The 25,729-nt window shown below is 48.2% G+C and overlaps 1 protein-coding gene across 1 annotated transcript in view; it reads left to right on the top strand.

Annotated features, from left to right (window-relative positions):
* The window catches only part of PTGFRN (prostaglandin F2 receptor inhibitor), an 87,570-nt gene that overhangs the window by 35,287 nt on the left and 26,554 nt on the right, over positions 1–25,729 (top strand). Inside the window, exons 2-4 of the mRNA XM_047870772.1 lie at positions 7,040–7,408; positions 10,466–10,879; positions 15,131–15,511. Of these exons, the coding sequence (XP_047726728.1) occupies positions 7,040–7,408; positions 10,466–10,879; positions 15,131–15,511 (1,164 nt within the window). The remainder of the gene's footprint in view (positions 1–7,039; positions 7,409–10,465; positions 10,880–15,130; positions 15,512–25,729) is intronic.

The raw sequence follows: 25,729 nt of genomic DNA, 5'->3' as shown, positions 1-25,729 counted from the left end.
CCTTGTGGTATGATTTCTTTCTTTAGTGTTACATTCGTTTCTCATTTTCTCTTGTGTATTTACTATAAGTTTTTGCTTTGTGGTCACCATTAGGTGCACATATACTGTCCCATGTACATGACAGTCTATTTGGATTGATAGCAACTTAAATGTGAACACATTCCAAAACTCTGCACTTTTACGCCCTGCCAGCTCACATTTTGTTTTTGATGTCACATTTTACTTTATTTTATGCATTTATTAACTAATTATTGCAATTTTAATTTTATTTTGTCTTTCAACTTTTATACTAGCTTTGTAAGTGATTAATCCACTACTTTTAATATATACTTAACCTTTTCTGATGAGATTTTTTACTTTTGTATGGTTTCTCGTTGTTAATTAGTGACATTTTTTTCAGCTTTAAGAAGTCCCTTTAATATTTCTTGTAAGGCTGGCTTAGTGTGATGAACTCCCTTAGCTTTTGCTTATCTGGGAAACTCTCTCTCCTTCAATTCTGAATGATAACCTTACCAGGTAGAGTATTCTTGGTCAGAAGTTTTTTCCTTTCAGCATTTTGAATATGTCATGCCACCCTCTTCTGGCCTGCAGAATTTCTGCTGAAAAATTGCTGATAATTTTATGAGGTTTCCCTTGTATGTAACAAGTTGGTCTTCTCTTGCTGCTTTAAAGGTTCTCTTTTTTTCTTTGACTTTTGACATTTTAATTATAATGTGTCTTGGTGTGGCTCTCTTTGGGTATATTTTATTTAGAATTCTCTGTGCTTATTGGGCTTGGTTTTCTATTTCTGTCCTCAGGTTAGGGACGTTTTCGGCCATTATTTCTTGAATTAAGTTTTCCACACCTTTCTCTGTCTCTTCTCCTTCTAGGACCCCTATGATGTGAATGTTATTCCATTTAATATTGTCCTACAGATCTCTTAAGTTATCTTCATTTTTTATTTTTTTATCTAAAAAAACCATTTTATAATGTTTGTTTATTTTTGAGAGAGAGCACAAGCGGGGGAGGGCCAGAGAGATAGAGACATAGAATCCAAAGTAGGCTCCAGCTCTGAGCTTGTCAATGTCACAGAGCCTCATGTGGGGCTTGAACCCACCAAGCGCAAGATCATGCCATGAGCCAGAGTTGGATGCTTAACTGACTGAGCTGCCCAGGTACCCCATATCTTCATCTTTTAAAATTCTTTTTTCTTCTTGCTGCTCTGAGTGATTTCCAATGCTTTGTCTTCCAGTTCACTGATCCATTCTTTTGCTTCATCCAGTCTGCTCTGAATTCCTCTACTGTATATTTCAGTTCAGTTATTGTATTCTTCAGCTCTGTAACTTTTGGTTGGTACTTTCCTCTATTTTCTTATCTTTGTTGAAATTCTCACTGGGTTCATGCATTCTTCTCCCAAGTTTGGTGAGCATCTTTATGACCATTACTCTGATTTCTTTATTAGGGAGATTACTTATCTCCATATCATTAAGGTCTTCTTCTGAGGTGTGTGTGTGTGTGTGTGTGTGTGTGTGTGTGTGTGTGTGTGTGTTCTCTTGTTTGGAACATATTTGTCTGTCTTACTTTGCTTGACTCTCCGTTAGTTTTTGGGTATTAGGTGAAATAGCTACCTCTCAGGCATGAAGGAGTGGCCTTGTGTAGGTAATGATCCTTCTTGTTTGACCTTGCCATAGCTCTTAGTTGTCTCTCAAACCTTTGTGATTGTCTAAGTTGCCTGATTTATTCTTGATATGTCCCTATTGTTGAGGGTGTGCCAGGATCTGTCACTGCTCCAAGGGGACAAATCTCATTTATCACCTCGTTTCAGGCTGAGTAGAAGCCAGACCCTTAGGCAGCAGTTTTTAAATTATGCAAATATATACAGTCCTGTGGGACTGCACTTGTAAACCCTGCTGGCCTCCAGACCAGGAGATCTGGAGGCGTCCCTTGGGTAACAGTTGCAAAAATTGGGGCCCTGAGAGAGTGTACAATCTTATTGGAAGTTCTCATCAAGCTGTAGTGAGGCCAGTGGGGTGCACAAGGATGGTATCTCTTTGCTTATGTTCCCTGGGAATGCCTGCACAGCCTCCGGATGTGTTGGAAACCTGAAGGTTATCCTGCAGGCTGAGGCTTCAGGATAAGTAAATAGGCCTTTTTTCACAGGAAGACCATAAGTGTGTTGCCGTCTGCTGTCTGTGCAGTGTCCTGTGGGTGTTGGCTTGCTAAGAATTGTCTTTCTGATTGTCCTAGTCCCCTGGAGTTCAGGAACACCAGCCCCCTTGGCCACCAGGGCCAGGCAGATAGGGGGTATCTCCTGTGTGGTTTCTGCATGTCTGCTGGCTTTAGAAGATCAGCTAGAGATTGTAGGGGTGGGGTACCCTGCCAGCTTCAGAAAGGCAGTGGGAAGATGCCCGTGGGCTTCAGCAGTGCAGCAGGAGAGTACCCTGTCTGCATGCATGCTTTGGCCCGAGTTGAGGGTGGGAGAATGCCATGACCACTAGGGCTTGCCAGCCCCAGCCAGGGTGTAGGGGAGCGTCACAACTGCCACCTGCACTCATCAGCTTTGGCAAGGGAGGCAGAGAATGCCGTGATTGTTCCTGCTTGCTTACGCCTGCCAGGGAGCCGGTATTATTGCAGTCACCCAAGATCTCCAGCCTCAGCAAGGCGGCAGGACGGTGCCATGAGCACTCACCCCTACCCAGCCCAGTGAGGCCATGGGAGGGTGCTGAGTTGTGCCCAAGCACCCAGTCTACACCAGCAGGGTAGGTAGAGAGCTACAAATGGTCTCTGCCAGTGCCCCCATCTCTGGAGAGAGCGCCAGCTGTCTTTCCAGCAGATGCCCCAGACCAGCAAATGAATCTCCTTCACATACAGTCTGGGTGCTTTTGGAATGGGTGCTTTTTCACTGGATTCTGGGGCAAGTGAGACTGCAGGTAATCCCTTAAATTTTTTTTTTTCAACGTTTATTTTTATTTTTGGGACAGAAAGAGACAGAGCATGAACGGGGGAGGGGCAGAGAGAGAGGGAAACACAGAATCGGAAACAGGCTCCAGGCTCTGAGCCATCAGTCCAGAGCCCGACGCGGGGCTCGAACTCACGGACCGCAAGATCGTGACCTGGCTGAAGTCAGACACTTAACCGACTGCACCACCCAGGTGCCCCTTAAATTTTTTTTTAGTGTTTGTTTATTTTTGAGAGACAGAGCACGAGCTGGGGTGGGAGTGGGGGGGGTTGGGCAGAGAGAAAGGGAGACACAGAATCCGAAGCAGGCTCCAGGCTCTGAGTGTCAGCACAGAGCCCGACGCGGGGCCCGAACCCACAGACTGCAAGATCATGACCTGAGCTGAAGTCTGACGCTTACCTGACTGAGCCACCCAGGCATCCCTAAGCAGGTGATCCCTTTAAAAGAAGAATCTCCATTTCCCATGGCACCGTAGGTTCTTTGGATGTCAGCCCTGTTGGATTCTAAGCCAGATGTTTTGGGGTGCTCGTGTCTCCAACATGGATCCCAAGGGTTGGAGTGTCTGATGTGGGGCCCTGACCCCTTGCTCCTCCAGGAGAAATGCCTATCTGGCGAGATGTTCCTGCAGTGGGGGGGTGGTTGTTTTGGTGTGACAGTGTTCCTAATTCTCCCACCCATCTCAGTGTAATCCTTTTGTCTTCTGTTGTGTGGACACAGTTCATCTAGTTTTCAGATCTTTTTCAAAGGGAAGTGATCCCTACATAGCTGTAGATTGCATGTGTCCTTGGGAGGAAGTGAGTTCAGGATCTTCCTACACAACCATCTTGGAAGCTTTCTTTCTTTCTTTTTTTTTTTTTAATATGAAATTTATTGTCAAATTGGTTTCCATACAACACCCAGTGCTCATCCTAACAGGTGCCCTCCTCAATGCCCATCACCCACTTTCCCCTCCATCCCACCTCCCATTGGACTCTTTCTTTTTGAAAATCATCTCTATAGTACCCTGATTCCAAGGGAACTGAAAGTTTCTGATTGGCTTCCACAAAAGCGAGCCAGAATGATTCTGATTGACCCGGTTTCCACCAGAGTCAGCCCAATCTGAGGAGCACTTGAGGAATGCTGGGCAGCAGGAAGGCTATATGCTGTGTGTTTGGCAGAAGCAGTAGATGTGAGGTCATGGGCCACATCCTGTAGGCACCGGGTTGTCCTAGGAAGAAAGCAGCAGCATGTTTGAGTGCTGTTCCGTAACAATATGGCGGTCCTGTTGTCTGCAGGAAGACACGTGACCCGCAGTTCTGAGTTATTAGCACCAATAACTCTATTTTTAAGGAGAGTGTTTTAGGGTGCGGCATCTTTTCTTTGAACTGGGCAGCAGTCCAGAGCTGCCTCCCGCTAGGCTGACAGACACCCCCCTGCATAGAGCACACACTAACCTTATCACTATTTCTGTTGTAGGGATGCTTCCTTTCACCCCCTTCAAGGAAATGGTAATGGGTGCAGAAAATAGGAGATGGGTTTTAAAAAGTGTTCAACTTGTTTTTCTTTTTTTTTACCCCAATACAAATTAAGATATATAATTTTCACCATCATCTGCTACACACACACCTTTGTGTACTGAACATTGAATGCAACAGTATTTATTCCGTACTAAATGCAGTGGACTCTAATATTTCCTCTTCTGTTGCGTTGTATTAAGACACGCACACACATGCTGGTCACAACCACTACAAATTCATTTCACAACCACCGAATGGCAACTCAGACTTTGAAAACCATGAAGTGAATCATTGGAGAGCAAGCAACAATGGTGTATCTGTCTGCTCGGGCTGCTGTAACAAAGAACCACTACCTGGGGGCTTCAACAGCAGACAGGTGCTCTCTCACAGCTCTGGAGACTAGCAGACCGCATGCCAGCGGGGTCGATTCCTTCGGAGGATGAGGGAGAGTCTTCTCCAGGCCTCCCCGCCCGCGTCCGGTGGTTTGTGGGCAACCTTTGGTGTTCCTTGGCTTGTAAACACCTCACCTCCCATCTCTGCCCTCATTTTCACGTGGTGTCTTCCCTTTATACACGTCTGTGCATAAAGAGAGGCTTCCCTCTCTTTAAGGATACTAGTCATAGGGTTAGGGTCCTGCTCTGTTCTCGTATGACCTCAACCGATGATGTCTAATAACAACTGATAACCTCTGCGGTGACCCCATTCCCAAGTATGGTCACCCGCTGAGATACTGTGGGCTTGGTCTTCACCATAGGGGTATTGTTGGGGGGGGGGGGATCGTAATTGAACCCTTAACAAATGATAGAAATACAAAATTGAAAATACATAACAGAAGTTCCCATTTTATTGAGCTCTTATAACACGGCAGACTCTCAGCCAGGCATTTTCCGTTTCACAAATTCAGTAAATCCTTCTTTCCCCATTTTATAGTTGAGGCAGCCAGAGCTAAGAGAGTTCAGTCTCTTCGGTTTCCTTCAGAGTGTATACTCCTATCAGAGTGTATTTGAGGGCAAATCTGGTGTGGTAGTTGTTCTTACAACTAGGGAAATTACTCAATTTTGTATGTGATTTCTGTATAAGACATAACTGATTCCCTTATAAAAATCTAATTTCTTTGTATTGGGCATGAGCTCTTTCCAGTCCTTCTAATCACTTCATACTTGCTTTTTAAAAAATTTTTTTTCATGTTTATTTAGTTTTGAGAGAGAAAGAGTGCAAGAGGGGGAGGGGCAGAGGGAGAGAGACAGAGACAGACAGAATCTGAAGCAGGTTCCAGGCTCCGAGCTGTCTGCACAGAGCCTGATGGCGGGGCTCGAACTCACAAACCATGAGGTCATGACCTGAGCCGAAGTCGGACGCCTAACTGAGCCACCCAGGTGCCCCTCTTGTCTTTCCATTATAATTGTTAGTATAGTGTTGATTTTGTTCAGTTTTTTTTTAAAACAAGGAGTATTTTTTTTTTAATTCTTGTGATTTTTGAGTGAGTTCCTTTTGACCTAGCCATGCCTGACGTTAATACTGAAGAAAAAGAGTTAATTTCGAGAAATCTAGTGAATGTGCATTCATCCTAGTACAAGGTATATGAATACCCAAACTTAGACCTCCTGGATATCAGAGCCCATGGCTTCCCCTTTGCCTTAGTGCTGTACCAGTTTGCTCATAAAACTGGCACATCAGGCAGGAGCCAGACAAGTTCATTTGGTCCAAATTGACATGCTGTACACAGGTCATAAATGTACCACAAAATCACCCTCAAGTTCATGGGAAAGATGACATCTTAAAGGCCACATAGGTGCGGTCCCCCGGGCCCTATCAGAGGCCTGGGAGGTATGTGCTCTCGGAGCAGGGAACACCAGTAAACTCTTGGCTTTGTCCTCTGAACTCGGCAAGCTGCCGCGTTCCTAACAACGCCCAGCAACCAGCCAGACAAGGCGCTGTCTCCCTTTGTGTTTCCCTATCCTCATTCTGAATTTAGATCAGGGTGAAGAGTAGAGAGAAGGAAATGAGCCAGAAAATAGAAAATTAATACTTGGTGGAGTCGTCATATTTTAATATTAATTTATAGGCAATGTCAGATAACCGGAGTTAAATCTTTTTATCAGCAGGCTGCTCTCGGGTTTCGGGATTGGCATCCATCAGTGTAAATCAGGTCTCAGGAGCCCTAGGGAATGGTCTCCAGGGATGAGGGTTGATCCAGGGTGGGCAGAAATGTAAATACTTGATTAGCTGTGTCCTTTTCTTTCGCACCAACCCTAAAATATTTCTGCATCACGCTGAGTGACAATGGTATGTTAAATAGTAACGGGAGGGAAGAAGCCATTCAGGTTTACGGTTAGCCTACTTTTAATACTTGTCTTCTTCCCCGCCAATCCTAGGAAACTGTTGTGTGAGAGGCACACACTTGAGGGTTGTATTCCTGGCTCGGGGTTCTAGGGATGGGCTTAACCTTCTCAGATCGAGGCAGCGCCTCATTTTTCCCAGCGGGCCACATGTCACATTTTTGCCACAAGCCTGTGAGCAGGAACACCCAACGGGGTTTTGACCCATTTATCCTGGGATGACCTTCCACGACTCAATGCCTGCCCGTCCTCTCTTGTCATTGCAGCTCTGTGTCGAGGGCGTGTGGTGAGAGTCCCCTCGGGAAGCCTGGTGCGGGTGGTGGGCACCGAGCTGGTCATCCCCTGCAACGTGAGCGACTATGACGGCCCCAGCGAGCAGAACTTCGACTGGAGCTTCTCGTCTTCGGGCAGCAGCTTCGTGGAGCTGGCCAGCACCTGGGAGGCGGGCTTCCCGGCCCAGCCGTACCGGGAGCGCCTGCAGAGGGGCGAGATCCTGCTGCGGCGGACCGCCAACGATGGCGTGGAGCTCCACATCAAGAATGTCCAGCCCTCGGACCAGGGCCACTACAAGTGTTCCACCCCCAGCACCGACGCCACCGTCCAGGGCAACTATGAGGATATAGTGCAGGTTAAAGGTATAGCCTCTCGGGAGGAGGGGGGTGGGGCATCGCGTCAGGGGCTAGACCTTCCGCTGCCACTCGGCTGGGGGTAACTTTGCCAAGAAAGGAGACTCCTCTGGGGCTCTGCTCCCTCCGTCCAATGGACAGAAAGAAGCACCTTACCTGCTTAACAGCAGAGGGTAGGCGGGGTCGCCTGGGAGGGTCCTTTCTCTTCACTGTGATTCTGACCCATCCTTGGCTGGCGTGGTGGCAGGGCCCAGGTCTGGGCCAGGCTGCCCGCACTCGCTCCAATGACTGGCTGGACAGCCGTGTGGCCGTGGGCATGCTACATGGCTCCACTTCTCCTCTGTGAAACGGTGCTCCCCTTAAAGGCTCCGAGCACAAGGTGATTAGCAGATTTGCAGTGAGAAGGTGACGGTCATGATAACGTTCACTCTCATGAGACTATCACATGCTTCCAAGCTTGTGCCCTTCATGATCTCAGTGCCCACTCTAGAATTTGTGTGGGTTCTCTGTAGAGACAGGAGGACATGGTCACTGCTAGCTTACAATGGACCCCGCTAGCTTACTGGCCTCTCTGCGGAGAATCATACCTTACATACCTGGAATGTTTGGGGTGCGGTTTGGTTTGTTTGCTTGTTTTCTGTTTCCCAAGTCCTATTAGATTTATTCCCACCTTTGATTCTCTGAACCCAATGAAGAAGACCAGGCAGGATATTTGCCTAATTTACACATGAGGAAGTGGAAGAGCATAGGTTAATTACTTGCCTAAAATTCTCTCAGCTAATTAGTAAATAAGCAAGAACAAACTATTTTCATTTGGGGCCAGCAAAATAGAAACATTATTATTGTTATTACTTAATTATGCATTTATTCGTACCCTGCCTTGTTCCAAAAATGTATTTATTTATGTATTTTTTTAAGTTTGTTTATTTTTGAGAGAGAGAGAGCGAGAGTGCACGAGCAGAGGAGGGGCAGAGAGAGAGGGGCACAGAGGATGCAAAGCCAGCTGACAGCAGGGAGACCGATGAGGGGCTCAAATTGATGAACTGTGAGATCCTGACCTGAGCCCCAGTCGGACGCTGAACTGACTGAGCCACCCAGGCGCCCCGCCGTAAAGCATTTATATTAGAGCAGGGACTGTAGGTAATGATTGGGCATGTAGAAGATGTACACGATGATCTAAAAAAAGGGGGAGACCCAAGTATCTGTTCTCTCTGTAATCATGCGCAGAACCCTGCCATGTTGCAGCTGCTGTTCCCCCGCCCCCCACCCCATTCAACCATCGTGAGGGAATAAAACAGCCACATGCATTATGTAGGTATTGACACATCAAATCTGCCTCTTCCATCACCTCTTCCTTATTCTAACAGAAAATCCTAAAGAGGTTTTTTAGAAAAAAGTCCCATGAGACATTCTTTTTTTTTTTTTAATTTTTTTTTCAACATTTATTTTTATTTTTGGGACAGAAAGAGACAGAGAATGAACAGGGGAGGGGCAGAGAGAGAGGGAGACACAGAATCGGAAACAGGCTCCAGGCTCTGAGCCATCAGCCCAGAGCCCGACGCGGGGCTCGAACTCACGGACCGCGAAATTGTGACCTGGCTGAAGTCGGACGCTTAACCAACTGCGCCACCCAGGCGCCCCCCATGAGACATTCTTGATTGCAGTTCAATAATGTGTTGCTTTTAGTCACACACACACCCTACCTCTATTAGGTCAGATGCACACTTATGTCCCCTGTAATTCTCATGTTGAGGAGTAGGGGGCAGCCGGAGAATTTCCCCTACCCTTTTCCCCCAGTGGTTTCCTGTTTCTTCTCCAGTCTTTGGAAGGAAGAAGCAAGGAGAGGCTTTCCTTGGGTGAGGAAAGGAGATAGATAAACGGTCACAAAAGAGACTGGCTGGCTGCCCAGGTGGCGCCTTCGGTGCCTGCCCGGCACGGTCCAGGGTCTGTGTGGCCCTCGGCTTCGTGGCTGTGTGCTAACAGATAACTGGCCACGGGAACTGAGTCATGTGAACCAGACTCACAGACCGATGTATATACTAGAAGGTCATTCGTTGTGCAGTAGAGATGGTCTTTAGGATAGGTCTTTCTAAAGATGTAGTTTTGTCTTAAGGACGCTGAATTCCTTTCTCGGTGTGGAATGTCAAGAAAAACGGAAGAGATCATGAATAGGGGTGTTTGAGGATTCTTTTATCCAGCTTGTAGACCAGCCTGGGAGATTGTCCTTGCCCCCTGGTAGAGGCCACTTTTCTGGTTACCTCACTTATAACTTCCCTTCCTAACATGCACTCACCAACACTTTCTTGATTTCTGGCCCCTTATTCTAGACTCTGTAAAGAGGCAGCCTTTTCCCAAATGGCCCTAATAGAGTAAATAGCTGAGGCTTCAGGTTTCCTTAAAGGGTTCCTATCCTGCAGAAACTTTCTGCTCACCCTAGTTATTCTTAGGAATTTCCTGGGCCTCAGGGCACAGGCAGCTCATGCCATGCTTTTGCCGTCTTCCCATCATGCTGATTTATCTGCTAGGAGATTCTTCAGGCTCCCTATTGCAGCCCTGTGCCCGAACAGAGGAGCGTTTGACAGTAACAGCTAGTTATCTTCCAGCTTTGCCGAGTGCCAGGCACCTTCCCTTATCACTCCTTTAACTCCCTCAACTCCCTGAGATGGGCCCAGCTGTCATCCCTGTTTAGAGATGAGGAAACTGAGGCACAGGGTAGTAAAGCAACTTGTTCAAGGGTGGCAGAAACGCATCCCCAGGGCACAACTCCCAAAAGGGAGTGTTTTCCATCCAGCTGGGGGGGGGGGAATGTCTTCTTAGTGCCTCTTATTTTTTCTTTTTTCTTTTTTTCTTTTCCTTTTTTCTTTTTTCCTTTTTTTTTCTTTTTCTTTCTTTTTTTTTTTTTTTTTTGCCTTACGCACAAATTAAAATGGGGAGTGTTCCCACGTGGGCATTAAACAGGGCAGGGGCGCAGGGCCGCTCCCCCTGGGGCCAGAAAGCCCTAGAAGGGGCTGGTGCCTGCAGGGGCGGCGGGCGTGACGCGACTGATGCCTCTCCTTCCTCCCGCAGTGTTGGCCGATGCCCTGCAGGTGGGTGCCGTTGCGCCGCCCGAGCCGGGCCTGAGCCTGCGCCTGGGCGAGCCGTTCGAGCTGCGCTGCTCGGCCTCCACGGCGTCGCCGCTGCACACGCACCTGGCGCTGCTGTGGGAGCTGCAGCGGGGCACGGCCCGGCGGAGCGTGCTGGCCCTGACCCACGAGGGCCGCTTCCGCCCGGGGCCCGGCTACGAGCAGCGCTACCGCGTGGGAGACGTGCGCCTGGACACCGTGGGCGCCGACGGCTACCGCCTGTCTGTGGCCCGCGCCCTGGCCGCGGACCAGGGCTCCTACAGGTGCGTGGTCAGCGAGTGGATCGGAGAGCAGGGCAGCTGGCAGGAGATTCAGGAGAAAGCCGTGGACGTGGCCACCGTGCTGATCCAGCCAACAGGTGAGCTCCTGGGACTTATCCGGTTGGCACCCTGGCCTGTGTTCTGGCCGGTGCCGGGGAAAGAAACAGGCGGGAGGGAGCCCTGTCCTTTGCTGACAGGTCACCTGCGGCCTGGCTTTGAGGGGATGGGGGAGTAGGTGGTGGTGACAGCTGGGGAAAGGCGCATTGGTGTTGTGCCGTGTGCCTGTAGTGTGGCTTTACAGCTGCTTCCCGTCTGGATTCATACTCAGGGGACGCTGCCGGTTGCAGAAGATACTAAGACAGTTTGTTGACTGAAAGCTTAAGTCCCTTTAAGTGTCAGAGTGAGGTCCGACCTGGTGTTCCGAGGGGCTTTGGGGCTGAGCTGTCCCCACCCTGCTCCCTTTATTGTGTTTTGGCTTTATCTTGCTCGGGTGTTCCCTGAATTTCTGAATCCTCCATTCTGCACAGCTGGTGGGGATGTGTGTCTGTCTCATGCGCAGACCTCTCGTCCATCTTGGGTCCTCTGGGTCCCCTCAGATGGGCCGTGCCCTGCTAGGTGAGACTTCTCTAGGGCCGGGCCTCTTCTCATTCCATGTATGACACACACCCCAGGAGCAAGCATCTGGCCCTAGGGTCTCCATGCAAGAAGTTCTGCGTCCTCTCATCTGTGAAGTAGCCTTTGTTTCTTTTAAAAAAAAAAAAAAAAAAAAAAAAGCCAACCCTTTCCTATTCCTACTGGAGAAGTAAGAAAATACAAGAGACATTTAGGAAAAGCCATGAAAAGACAGGTAAGAGAAAATCAAGCTGTTGTTGACTCAGTATCCAACAGGCATTAATGGAGAGGGGTTTGAGGAATGTTTCCAGGCACCGTAGAACCTCCAGCTCTGACAAAGACAGCGTAAAGAGACCATCTCAAGATGTGGTCCTTGCTGTGGATGGATGGCTGTCCTTGGTTTTCTGGGAATCTAACGTTCACATCTGTTGCTGCCGCCCCCTGCTTTGTACGGTGGGAAGACAGACTCATTTCCTCAGTGTAAAGTGTGAATGTGTGGCCACTCTGTAACTCAGACGGGAAGGAAAACAGGAAACAGTGCACACGGGGAGTATTTTTCCTCTGCAGACTGCATGGTCCTGAGCATTTTGCTTTCCATTTATACCACTGCCCAGGAATTGGGTTTGGTAAAAAAGCAGGTTCTGAGTGACCGCAGCCATTAGTGAGGTGAGGCGGGAGGTGCTCTTGCCGAGGAAGGATGCTACCCATCGCAGTCAGTCTTGGTTCCACTGGCCGCAGAAATCACTTTCTAAATGGACTCAGGTCACCTTCCTTTGAAGATGTGATCTGCCTGGAATCTGTCCTAAGAAGCTGGGATATTCAGCTTGAATCAGACAACTCTTCTCACAGGGCAGAGGATTAAGAGTTTCAGCTTTGCAACACGTTACCTTTTTGTGCAGGAATCTCAGCTGTAAAGGTATTTGTTATTTCAAACAAGCCACAGAACCCATAATAGCTAGTATAAGACTTGAAAACTCTGAGCCTGGATGTACTAGCCTCTGACTCTCACCTGAGCCTGGAGTTCGTAACCATTTTGTGCCATGGGTCGCTTTGACGGTCTTTTGACAGTCCACAGATGCTTTCTCAGAATTAACATGTTTTAACTTCTAAAATGCATATTTGAGGTGACAAAGGAAAACAATTACATTAAAATAGTTATCAAAATATTTTCAGACAAATTTGTTATGTAGTAATATTGTGCTTTATTCATTCATTAAATAATCTGTAGTTGGCAGGCTTAGTAACTACTGTAGTTTCCAAGTAGCAATGGATGCAAATGATATTTTAAGATACGTGCAACAATTACAACGTCATTTGAAAATATCTGTGGCCTCTTTTTTTTTTTTTTTTTTTTTTGAGAGCAAGAGAGAGATCACACATGTGCACAAAGGCAAGATTTTTTTCCCATCCATGTCACAGAGTTTCTAAACTGTCTTCTTGGACTCCAGGTTGAGAGCCACCACACTGGAGTGGGGCCTTTCTCTTTTGTCAACACCTGCACTCTCCAGAATTACCTTCTTAAATATTCTTATTGCATTGTTATGATAAACAGCCCAAAGCCACTTAAACAGTGAGGCTGTGTAATATATGTGGCAATACCCGCCTCTCCGCCGTGTTGGGAGTGGTCTGGTTCGTGCACATCTTGGTGTCTGATTTATGGGTTCAGTTCTGTCCAGCCCGAGAAAGCTTCACCACCACAGGCTTTGTCTGAGGTATCCCCTTGCATTACGAGTCCTTAGAAATGATTCTCCTTTTTCTTTCGCCTGCACTTTCCTGTCTCCCAGCTGTGAACCAGCCCCCCCCCCCGCCCCACCCCACCCCCCCAGTCCAGAACATACGGCAACAATGGTTAGTGATGTGACAAGCTATTTCGCAACTTGCGGAGAGAAAATTACAAAGTGAACTATTCAGTTGAAGAGCCATTTCTGCCGATATTCCTAAAGCTAAGAATCCGTTTTCTCCATATGTGCAGTCTACAGCTGTGTATTTACCCCTGCTTCCCTCACGTGTCTCTCTCCTGAGCCTCCTTCTGCCTCCAGCCACACAGAGGGACGCTAGCAGCATTCCAGGGTCTCTGACCACAGGCATCATATGTGGGGCTGTTCACCACAGCACAGGCTCAGAGCAGAAGTTTCCATACTGACTCCTCTCAAAAGATGCCCTCAAATTACTTTTGGCCCCTTTCAAGAGGTGAAGGAGGAGGCACAATTTGGAGGGTGAAAAATTCGACTTATCAGTTCTCTTTTATAATATACCCACTTCATTTTCCATCTTCGTCAAGGTGGGTCTTGAACGTGGCCTGAAATGGTTGTCGGAAATGTTGTCAGGCTCTGGAAATACTCCTGTGAAAACCATCTACTCCAGAGGGCCTGGGCTTTGGGGTTGGGCCATTTCTGAACTAGGCACCAGCCTTTGTTACTGAGCTTACTCAGGATAGCTGACGCTGAGCCAGTCTTGCTGGAAGACCAGGATTGCGCCTGCACTTGAACCCCCTGGGAGACGTTAGCTATTTCTCATTTAAGCAGTTGTTCCCAGAGCATTACCACGAATTGAATGTTTTTCTACTCTGATTACAGATGTTCAACTTCTTTAAAAAAAAAAAAAAAAAAACAACGCTCGAATAAAGTAAAACGTTTCCATGTAAAAAGCTTTGACAGGAGAATGCTGAAACCAGATCTGTCTAGAGACTGTGACACCAAATACTTCAATGCTTCATCTAAATATAGTCTACTTTTAATCATCCACACTCATGCGAGAAGGCAGTGGTGTGGAGAGTTCAAAAGTCATGGCGTTTTGCAAAGTTTCAGAATATATGCTTTATGTTTGACTTTAAGGTGGGCGTGTCTAACGGAATATATGATGCTCTAAGTACATTGCATTTTGAAGACTTGACTCATAAGGCATATTGTCTGGTTTCACTTTCCTGGTCCTTCTGTTTAGGATTTTCTCCTGTTGTGCCCAGAAGATGTTTCCACCCTTACCTCCTGCCCGCCAGCCTCTAACCCCAAGGCCCTAGTCCCAAACTAGTTACGTCAGCCAGTCAGAACTGAGCTGTCTGTAGAAGCACCCAAGTTTTATCACGCACATGGTGAAACTATAATTGTAGTTTTGCGATGTTCCGACTTCTTTTCAAACGGTCGCCTGTGTGACCTTGGGCAACTTACTTAACTTCTCTGTGCTTCGGTTTCCTTGTCAGTAAAAGGGAGACAATGCTAGTACTTACCTCCTAGGGTTGTTTTGAAGGTTAGTATTTACAAGGCACTCAGAATAGTGCCTGGCACATAGTAAGTGTATCAGTGTTTGCTGCTGTTAGTATTTTCGTGGAATGAAAAGAAACGAGTTATAGTTCCTTATTCAGTAAATATTTCTCACACACTTACAGTTGCACAGAGCCTTCTGACTTTAATGCCATAAATAAGATAAAAGGAGAGGAGGATCTAGGAGCACATGGGTGGCTCAGCCGGTTGAGCATCCGACTTCGGCTCAGGTCATGATCTTGTGGTTTGTGAGTTCGGGCCACACATCGGACTCTGTGCCATCAGCCAGAGTCTGGCTGGGATCCTCTCTTCCCCGCCTCTCTCTGCCCTTACCTGTCTTGCACATGCACTCTGGGTCTCAAAATAAACATTTAAAAAAATAAATAAATAAATAAAGAGGATCTAAAGCAGGGAGGGGCAAACATAACCCTGTTTATCTAGATGGGTTTTGTTTTTTTTTTTTTTTTTTTCATTTTCAAGTTCTGCGAGTGGCTGTGGCCAGGAATGTGTCTGTGGCTGAAGGAAAGGGGTTGGACCTGACCTGCAACATCACAACCGACCGAGCAGACGACGTCCGACCTGAGGTGACATGGTACTTCAGCAGGACGCCTGATGGCGCTTGGCCTGGCGCCCCCGTGCTGGCACGGCTGGACCGGGATTCCCTGGTGCACAGCTCTCCTCACGTGGCCCTGAGTCACGTGGATGCACGCTCCTACCATTTACTGGTTCGAGACGTTAGCAAGGAAAACTCCGGCTACTATTTCTGCCACGTGGCGCTCTGGGCACCCGGACACAACAGGAGCTGGCACAAGGTGGCAGAGGCCAGGTCTGCCCCAGCCAGTGTGGATGTGACCTGGCTAGGTGAGTGCCTGGTGGGGGTGGGGGGGGGGGGGGCGGGGTGGCTCTTAGCCTTGCTGGCTCCCTCCCTTCCCTGGGATATCTGGATGAGTTAGAGCACTGTGCCTTTTGCGTGATCTTGGCGTTCTTTACATCGGGACCAGCATACTTTAGCCTGGCTAGATCCCAAGGTGGGGGGAAGGAGGGGCAAAGCAGGCTGAAATAGAATCTGGCAGGCAAGGGCAATGTTTGGATAATGTGGCCTCGGTTGTCTCAATACCCTCATTTGAGAGGATATAGTTTCCTTTTGTTGTCAAGATTTGCAGGGTCGGCCCGGCCCCTCCGAAGGGCTCTTTGAAATGGATCTTTGTTGGAGTGAGAGCACTGCCATTCTCCCTTTCCTTTTCCTATACTCTGAGGTGCTCACTGGCAGGAGCTGGTGCCTTCCTAAAGCCCAGAGCAGAAAGAGAATTCCTTCAGTTAATGGAATGCAATTTTTTTTTTTTTTTTTTTTTTTTTTTGCTGAATGCCCTGGAATCCCCAAATGATTTTATTTGCAGCTGCCAGTTCAGTGCAGGGGTCTTCCTGCTCCCCAGGCTCTTCTGGTGGGCCCTCCCACCGGCTGCCAGTCCCCGCTGGAGGAGCAGGGCGGTTCTCACCTGTTGACCACCTTGACCCTCACTTTATAACAACTCCGCATGTGTGTGAAATTGTCGTGCCCTCGTCTTTTTTTGCCATTCTCATCTCCCCCGGCCCTTGTTCTCCTACACGCTTGCCCCCACCCAGGGCTGACTTTCCTCATTTTTGTTCCTCTCTTATAATTAATTACAGAGAAGCTTAAGCAGGATCGGGGACGAGCGGAGATCGGGGTGCACCATTACACAGGTGGGGACGGGCCCACTTGTCAGACTCTTCTGTTTTGAGCTTGATCTCTCCGCCATCCCATGGCTGTTCTGAGCCCTGATGCAGGCACTGGGCTCTGCTGTGATTGTTAGTAGGTAAACCAGATCTGTAAAGGCCAGGAAATCATTTCCTCCATTGTCTGATGCTAAGTACCCTCCCACCATGACCCCCATCCCACACTTCGCTCTTCCTCGTCTCAGTGTCAAAAGTCTCCCGGGTCAGTGGCACGTTCACTGTCTGTTTCTTCCTAATTTATTGGCAGAGAGGGGGAGCCGGCAAGTGGGGAACAGAGGGGGCAGGGAGGGGACGAGGAATAAGAGTGTGAGCAGAAGGTATGGCCGATTCAGAGCGAGACCAGGCAGGGTGTTAATCATCCCTGGTAGCAAAGTGATTCTTTGATATCTGCACAGTAAAAGGAGCAGGGTTTATCTGGCGAGCTTTTATTCCTGCCGTCTGAGCCCTGTGCGAGAGTCTCACTATGAAGTACTGAACTGGAGCAATGTTGGCCCAGCTAGAACTCTCCTTAGCAACCTTCAAAATAAAACAGATGTTGTCAGCACCGAAAGAAGATTTTTCATCTCTGGAGCTGAATTTGTCTCCCGGCTCTGATCCTTGGTGCATTGTATGGTGCGTCAAATCCCAGCGCCGACTCCTGGTCCCCCCTCCTCTCCAACTTAGAATCACAGCTCTGGTGGGTTTTTTTTTTTTCTTTTCTTTTTTTTTTTTTTTTTTTTTTTTTTAGAAAGCGCCGCCTGCAATCCAGTGTGAGGGCCTCTCTGAAGTGCTGGTGCACTGATCCCGGCGTCGCCTGGGGGAGATGCAGGGACTGTCAGAAAGCAGGAGGGTTGCTCCGGGAGGGAATGGGCTCTTTTAACTGGAAAGGATTTGTTGGTGGCCGTGTCCTCCAGAGAGTGAGAAGAAATAGAGAGACTAAATGGTGGGAAAAGGCTCCATTTTTGTCCCAAGGATCCAGCTGTCTGTTTGCCCGCAGAGTGCCGGCACCACTGTCAGGAAAGTCATCAGCGTGCTTTACCCTGACCGATGGAAGGTTTGTAGAACGCCCACACCTTGTGCGGCGCTCTGCACTTGGTGGGCACTCGGGCAACATTGGCCGAATGGATAGATAAACATGGAGAGTATTAAAGCATGTGCATAGGAAAACAAGAATTGCAAGGAAAGCAATCGTGTTCAGCTTCCAGAATGCACAGAGATATGTGCAGAAGGGTAACTTTCTGGGGGTGTAAGTGGTAGAAACCCCGCCTGTGTTCTTTTTCTTCCTCTTAAACCTCCTCCTTCCCCGTGCCTGTGACTCACTCCATTACAGCTGCCCGGACACTTATCAGGGGTGAGTCGGGCACGAGTACAGCAGCAGACCTTTCTCCAGGACCTCCCCTTTGGACTCTGCCCAGAGACGGATGGGCCTGGCCTGACACTCTATGATTATCTCTTGATCCACGACGTGTATGTGCGTGCATGTGGACGCCTTACCGCATGCACCTTGGGGGCTGTTGGAGGTGACTGAGAGGTGTCCAAGAAAAATAGGAAGACAGACGACGTGCCAAGGACTCTGTTTGTGTAGGTCATTTTACATTATGTGACTATGGAATGTTGTCACAAAACTGCATCTTGCGAAAGTTGCTTCCCTAGACAGGTGTTACACAGAACTTTCCGTTTTGCTACTTGACACGTTAAAAATAATAATTACCGTTTATCAAACAGTTACTGTACACCGGGCACTGAGCTAAGGGCTTTACGTGCATTAAATATTTGATCCCCACGATAACCTCATGAGTGAGGTACTGCCCTATTCCCATCTGAGAACCACGGATTTTTATTTTGGTTATGATTTTGAGGGTTAGGATTTAGGGAAGGACTCTCCAGCATTCATTTCTTTAAAAAAATAAATTTTTTTTTAACATTTATTCACTTTTATTTATTTATTTATTTATTTTTTTAAATTTTTTTTTCAACGTTTATTTATTTTTGAGACAGAGAGAGACAGAGCATGAACGGGGGAGGGGCAGAGAGAGAGGGAGACACAGAATCGGAAGCAGGCTCCAGGCTCTGAGCCATCAGCCCAGAGCCCGACACGGGGCTCGAACTCATGGGCCGCGAGATCGTGACCTGGCTGAAGTCGGACGCTTAACCGACTGCGCCACCCAGGCGCCCCAACATTTATTCACTTTTGAGAGACAGAGCTCACGTGAGCGGGGGAGGGGCAGAGAGAGAGGAAGACACAGAATCTGAAGCAGGCTCCAGGCTCTGAGCCGTCAGCACAGAGCCCAGTGCAGGGCTCGAACCTACGAACTGAGATCATGACCTGAGCCAAAGTCGGATGCTTGACTGACTGAGCCACCCAGGCACACTGAGACCCCATTTCTTTCTTTCTTTTTTTTTTTTTTAACATTTTTATTCATTTTTGAGAGACAGAGACAGTGTGAGCAGGGGAGGGGCAGACAGAGGGGGAGACACAGAATCCGAAGCAGGCTCCAGGCTCCGAGCTGTCAGCACAGAGCCCGACGTGGGGCTCGAACTCATGAACTGTGAGATCATGACCTGAGCTGAAGTCGGATGCTCAACCGACTGAGCCACCCAGGCGCCCTGGGACCCCATTTCTTAATGAGAGAGGAGCAAGGTCATATTCCAAAAGGGCATGAGGCTTGGAAACATAACTGCAGACATGTGTGGAAAATAGAATCTACCAAATGGTGAGTGCTTGTTTCTTTTATTTCAAAAGAAACGTTTAGAATGGCTTACAGAGAATTATGTCGCAGAGTCAAGTCTGTTCCAAGTATTGTCATCTTTTTGTTTTTTTATGTTTATTTTTGAGAGAGAAAGAATGTGAGCAGGGGAGGGGCAGAGAGAGAGGGAGATACAAAATCCGAAGCGGGCTCCAGGCTCCAAGCTATCAGGACAGAGCCTGACCTGGGGTTCGAACTCACGAACCACGAGATCACGACCTGAGCCAAAGTCAGACGCCTGACTGACTGAGCCACCGGGCCCCCCCAAGTATTATTATCTTATGTAGAAACATTCTGGGCTCTTGTAATCTGCTTTACCCCTGAAACTGTAAAGCATAAAGTTTTAAAAGCTGGGCCGTTCTTGTCCTGATGGCTTGGGGTTAGTGTACTGAGCAGAGGAGGGAGTCGAAGCTGATTGGGGTCTTCTCGTCTCGTACGTTCCATTGTGTTAACCAGACAGAGATGCATGGGTCTGGTGAGTCCAAGAGCACTTGAAGCAGCCGGGAGGGCTGTGATGGTTTTGTAGAGGGTAAGAAAAAGCCTCTTTTACTTAGGATTTGTGTCCTACTTTTGAAGGAGAGAAAAAAGATTTAAGTTGGCTTGCAAAATGAAGCCCGATTTAAAGCAGGAGATATAAAAATAAAACCAAGATCAAAAGGGGTGAGAAACAAATCAAAGAATAGATATCGCAAGGTGGTTGGGATCCATTAGTTAGCTCCACTTGAGTGCTGAATTTGCTTCTGAAGTTTTGAAGAGTTGGGGCAAGAAGAAATGTGATTGTGCAGTTCACCTCTGATGAAGGAAAACAGAGAGAGCCAAACTTTCTGTTGGCACTGAATTTATCATGTGCTTTTTTTATGGAAGGGCATCGGAGAACATAATGGACAGTGCTTTCAACTGTTCCTTTATGAAAGGCTCTGAGTGATTGTTTAAATGGATGTTTCTCATATCCACTCTATAAAAGCTGAGGGCGTAAATCTTAAGTGTGTGAAGGAGTTTCTGTAAGAAGCTGTTACTATGGAGGACAAACGTTGCTTTGTGTTGACCCAATTTGGTATATGGCTAAAACGAGAGGCTCTGGAGGAAGGGTTGGTTGATCTACACAGCAGGCCACCTCTCTCTGCAGTCGGATGCCTGAAATGAGTCTTTGGCACGAGTTGGATCCTAATCAGTTTATGGTTGAGCTGTCTGCCCAAAGTACCAGACCTCTGCGGTGTTAATTGGTGGGCGTTCCGTGGGTTTCGGCTACAAGAACAGGAGGAGGCAGAGCTGAGCCAGGCTTTTCAGTCCCAAGAACCTGATTTGCATTCTTCCCCACCAGAGGACTGTCCCCTCTTCCAGCCGTGTGCCAGCGAGGAAGGTAATTATTTTCCTTTAAAGGGAGCTGCTAATCTGCTAAGTACTTGGTAGAGACTTCAGAGTTCTGGGCCGTCCACAGGAGATAAGATTCAGATCTGCAGAACTTATGGGCGACTGTTATCAGCTGTCTGTCCGGGGTTATCTCTGGAGGCAGAGTAGCATGTGGGCCAGTGCTGGAGAGCGGGGATGTGCTCCACCGCTCTCTAGGCATGTTATCTTTGGTGCGTTGCTAAGGTTGTGAGGCTTCGGTTTTCTAGGTTTCCGTGGAACGCTGCCTATGAAGTGCTTTTAGCACAGTGACCGGCGCTCGAGTCCTCTCTACATCCTCTTGGCGGCGATAACGAGGATTTATTGGAAGGGAGGGTCAATATATAACGTACTCTTCCGCACCAAGTCCTTAACCAAGTAAGACGTGGGAGTGTGTCTCAGGGCATGGAGGGACTAAGGATGGGGGTCCCGGAGTCAGCTGCTCCCGAGGAGAGGGGGTCGAGCTGACCACACCCAGCCCCTTTCCTGCCCCTGCTCCCCCCAAACCCGGCAGTTCACTCTTCCTTCTCTGGGATCGGTGAGGAGGATGAAGCGAGAGAGGAAACTGCATGAGGTCGTCCAAACGTTGCTACTTTCTTCTATGAAGTGGCCGACGCTGAAAACAACCTCCCAATCATGGTCCTGTAAGGTGGGGTAGGGGGTCTCCCCCAAACAACGGGTTTTGATAGACTGTTTAAACCTCAGAGAATACGTAATTGTTACGCAGATGGCGAGAGCGGCCACTCTGACAATTAGCCAGCCGGTTCGCTGCCCCCGTAGTACCTGCCCAGTGCAAGGCAACAGAACTGGCATCGGCAGACACGGGGGCACGCCCTCTCCCATTCCCTCTAACTCGTGCGTGCAGCCTGCCCATCTGATTAGCTCTCCCAAGTTAACAAGGCTGCAGAGCGGGTATTAGAGCTGGGCCCTGTTGCACACAGTTTGGGATTAGTGCCTCGGCTGTGATTGCCACTCTCGTCTTCTGGGATGTTGGTGGGTTTTGAGAAAGTGTTCACAACCGGGTATGTAAGGAGGCTGTGCACTTCGGTCCTGGTGGGGGAGCCAGGCCAGGATCCTGCTCACATGCACGGTGCAAGACCTGAGGCTTCCAACTTCACACCTCTGGGCTCTGGATTTTGTTTTGCTTTTTTTTTTTTTCTATTTAGGAAACGTACGTGGAAATAGTACCTATATTCAAAGGTTGTTAAGATTAAGCAAGAACGCGAGGAAATGTATATGGCACGGCGTGTGGTGTATGGAAAGTCCTCAATAAATGCCGGCCGCTATGATGCCGTGTGCTTATGTATGTGTGTAATTCCTGTTCGAGGAAAGGAGGCAATCTGTGTGAAAACGTCCAGTGCAGGCCCTACACACAGTAGGCACAAATTACCTGCTTTAACAAATGAGCCAAGGCTTGTGACAGCTTCTCATTGTGTTTGAAAGTTGTAACAAGAGAGTTCAATGACATATATTGAAAAAAACAAGTCTTTCTTTGGGCAGGGGGTGGGGAGTCTATTAGAGACTGTAGCTTTGGTGGGGGGTGGCGGTGTGTATATGAGCAGAGAGCCTCGTGGAGCCAGATTAGGGAGCAGACCCTTGTTTCTAAGAATAGTAGTGATGATGTCATGCTTAGTCTGGTCTCTGTGAAAGGGCTCACAGTGTGGGTGAGTTGTTTGTTAATTTTTTAAAACTTTTTGGAATATAAATGTAAAAAAAAACTCACGCAGAAGCGGAAAGAACCATCAGCTTCAGTAATTGCCAGGAGTTTGCTGATTGTATTTTGTCTCTCTTCCCTCCCGCAGACAGACAGACAGACACACACACTTTTTCTGGTAGAATTTAAAGCATATCCCAGACATCATGTCATTTTGCCATTAAGTACTTTCGTGTGCATCCTTAACTGATAAGCAGGTTTTTAAACATAACCACCATTGCATTCTTAGCTGATTTCTTGATGAGATCAAGCAGGATAAATCAGTAGTGAAATGCTTATGCCACAAACGAGCATTTTTATGCAAAATATTAAACTTATTCCAATTCGGCAAACGGTTTAATATCATTTACGTACAAGGCACTACATGCCTGGCACAGAAGGAGGAATTAGGTAGCTGGTCTCTGGCCCTGGGAAGCGACGTACAGAAGGTCCATAAGACATACCTATAATAATAATCAAAGTTCAAGGCAGTGTTCAGATAAAAGGCTTGGAGAGCAGGGAGCCTGGTGGGTGTTGGGTCTCTGTGAAGGTTTGTTGAACAAGAAGCAGAGGTATGACAGGTGAATTCCAAGTAGGCATTCTCTGGTCAGTAGAGAAGGCTATACAGAAGACGAATGTGCATGATGGAGTTCGAGGAACGGGCACAGTTCTCCACAAACAAGGTTTAAAATCGCAAAACAACAAAAAGGGAAAATTTCTACCCGTGTGCCAAAACAAAACTGAAAGAAGAACCCACCTGTACTCCCGCTGTTCTGACATAGAGGGGCCGTGTATGCCTCCTCCAGGAGTCCAAGTCCAAAGTCGGCCTGAAAGGCTGGTGGGTAGTTCACATGGCCTTTGAACATCCTTTAAATCACTGGAACCTGTGCCTTGTAAGTTCACAAGCCGAGCACCCACTTGTTTTTGTTCGTCTTTGCAGTAGGGGGGGCCTAAGATTTAGTCTTAACAGAGAAGGAGACCAGCCAGTCAACGAGAATCTCCTGTCCTGCTGAACTAGACGTTCACATGCTGCAGCCCCGCCGTGCTCTGCCTTCTCTGTGTTTGGATTCATCGGGTTTAAACTGACTCACTTGGGGGTGGGGTGTGGAGTGGAACGGGGGAGTCTGTTCAGTCGTCTCTTCAACAGCCACCGGGCAGGTGTCGCAGGTGCCGAGGTAGAGGGAGCGGCAGGAAGGGAGGTAGAAAGCCTGGAAGCGTGGGAGGAGGTCAGGGAATGAGGAGAGGTGTCACCCCAGGGGAATGTAGAATAGATATAAGAAGGCAGCAGGCGGTGAGGCCAGATAAATGGGGTAGACTCACACTCACGAGAGCCTCGTGTGCCAGGCTGGGGAGTGTGCCCATCACCCTGGAGGTGAGAAGGAAAGCCATGGGAAGTTTACGGTACAGATGACCTGATACCTGTGTCCGCCTGGAGGTGGGTTAATTACTTAAAATAGTCTCGGCCAGAGGCAGAGAGGGCCGGGATGAGGGCGGTGTTCATGAGGCTCCCACTTTTGTTCACAGATACTTCCAGAGCACCTACGGTGTGCAGGTCCTGGAATGGGAGCAGTGTGAGGCTTAGGGCCCCTCGGAGTGGAGAGTTGGACACGGCACACGCCTTGAGCAGAGGTGACCTGGAGAGCGAATGGTGGGTGTGGCAGCAGGAACAGTAATTGGGAAGTTAGGAGGAGGAGCTGGCCGAGTCTGGAGCGGGAGTCAGCTGTGTGTGCACGCGCGTGTATGTGCGAGTGTGTATGAGTATGTGCTTATGTATGGGTGTGCATGTGTTTGTGAACGTGTGCTTGCGTATGTGTGTGCATGCGTGTATGTACGAGTGTGTATGTGTATGAACGTGTGCTTATGTATGTGTGTGCATGCGTGTATGTACAAGTGTGTATGTGTATGAACGTGTGCTTATGTATGTGTATGCATGCGTGTGTGTACGAGTGTGTATGTGTATGAATGTGTGCTTATGTATGTGTGTGCATATGTGTGTGTAGGAGTGTGTGTGTGTATGAATGTGTGCTTACGTATGTGTGCATGTGTGTGTACGAGTATGTGTATGAATGTGTGCTTACATACGTGTGCATGCATGTGTACAAGTGTGTGTGAATGTGTGCTTATGTATGTGTGCATGTGTGTGTACGAGTGTGTATGTGTATGAATGCGTGTTTGCGTGTGTCCATGCATGTATGAGTGTGTGTACGTATGCGTATGAGTGTGTATGTGTGTGTGTAATGTATGAATGTGTGCTTTGTGTGAGCATATGAATGTGCTTGTATATGTGAGCATGTGTGCATATATGAATGTGCGTATGTGTATGCGTGCATGTATGAATGTGCTTGTGCATGTGTGTGCCTGCATGCATGTGTGTGTATTATATATTTGCATGCGTGTTTGTGTGCGTGTACATTGGCAGAGGCAGGTGGGGAGCGAGGTGATGGTACAAATGTGGTACGCTGGCCATGCTACGGACACACCCACCTGAGATGCCTAGAAGCCAGCTCTGTGCTGGTGTTCAGGTCTGAGCCTAAGGAGGAACCCAGGGGAGCAGCTGGGTTCCAGTATCCAGGGAATGAGCTGTGGGGGGGCCTTGTGGTCTGACCACAGATGTTACTGCTTCTCTACCATCCGTCTTTCATGGTAATTTTAATAGCTTTATTTTCAGCATGCCTCTGGAGGAATATGCTCAGGGGAAGAAAGTAAACCAGCAAGGACTGAAGAGCTTATTTAAAAAAATATTTTGGGGGGGGGGGTGCCTGGGTGCTCAGTCAGTTAGGCGTCCGACTTCAACTCAGGTCATGATCTCACGGTTCATGGGTTCAAACCCCCGCGTCGGGCTCTGTGCTGACAGCTCGGAGCCTGGAGCCTGCTTTGGATTCTGTGTCTGCCTTTCTCTCTGCTTCTCCCCCACTCATGCTCTGTCTCTCTCTCAAAAATAAACAAACATTAAAAACATTAATTTGAAAAAATTAAAAAAAAAATTTTTTTTTAAGTTTGTCTATTTTTGAGAGAAAGAGAGTGTGAATGGGAAGGGCAGAGAGAAAGAGGGAGACACAGAATCCGAAGCAGGCTCCAGGCTCCGAGCTGTCAGCACAGAGCCCGACGCGGGGCTCGAACCCACGAACCGTAAGATCATGACCTGAGCCGAAGTTGGACGCTTAACCGACTGAGCCCCCAGGTACCCCCTGAAGGGCTTATTTTTAAGAGCTGTTGACTGCTAAGGAAACAGAAGAAAAATCCGACAGCTTGCTTCTCGGCCATTTGGATGGTGCTGGTCATGCAGGCTTAGGTGACGGCACGTGGAGGGGAGCTGCCTCTGTGGGTGAGATTCCTGGTGATGGTGCCATACCAGTGTCGTTGCCAGGCACGACATTCCATGATGCTACAGGTCATTGTGCCAGTCAGTGGGAGTGAGAAAATAGTTTCGAAGACGGAACGTGGTTCATCCGGGAGGCGAGGCTGTCCTTGAAAGGCGTTAGAAAGGATATGGCCCTGGGTTCAGATCCCACTTTGGAG

The sequence above is a fragment of the Prionailurus viverrinus genome, chromosome C1 (genome assembly GCF_022837055.1).
Source record: "Prionailurus viverrinus isolate Anna chromosome C1, UM_Priviv_1.0, whole genome shotgun sequence".
Taxonomy (NCBI): Eukaryota; Metazoa; Chordata; class Mammalia; order Carnivora; family Felidae; genus Prionailurus; species Prionailurus viverrinus.
The sequence above is the reverse complement of the archived record's forward strand: the minus strand, read 5'-3'. Positions and strand labels throughout refer to the sequence as shown.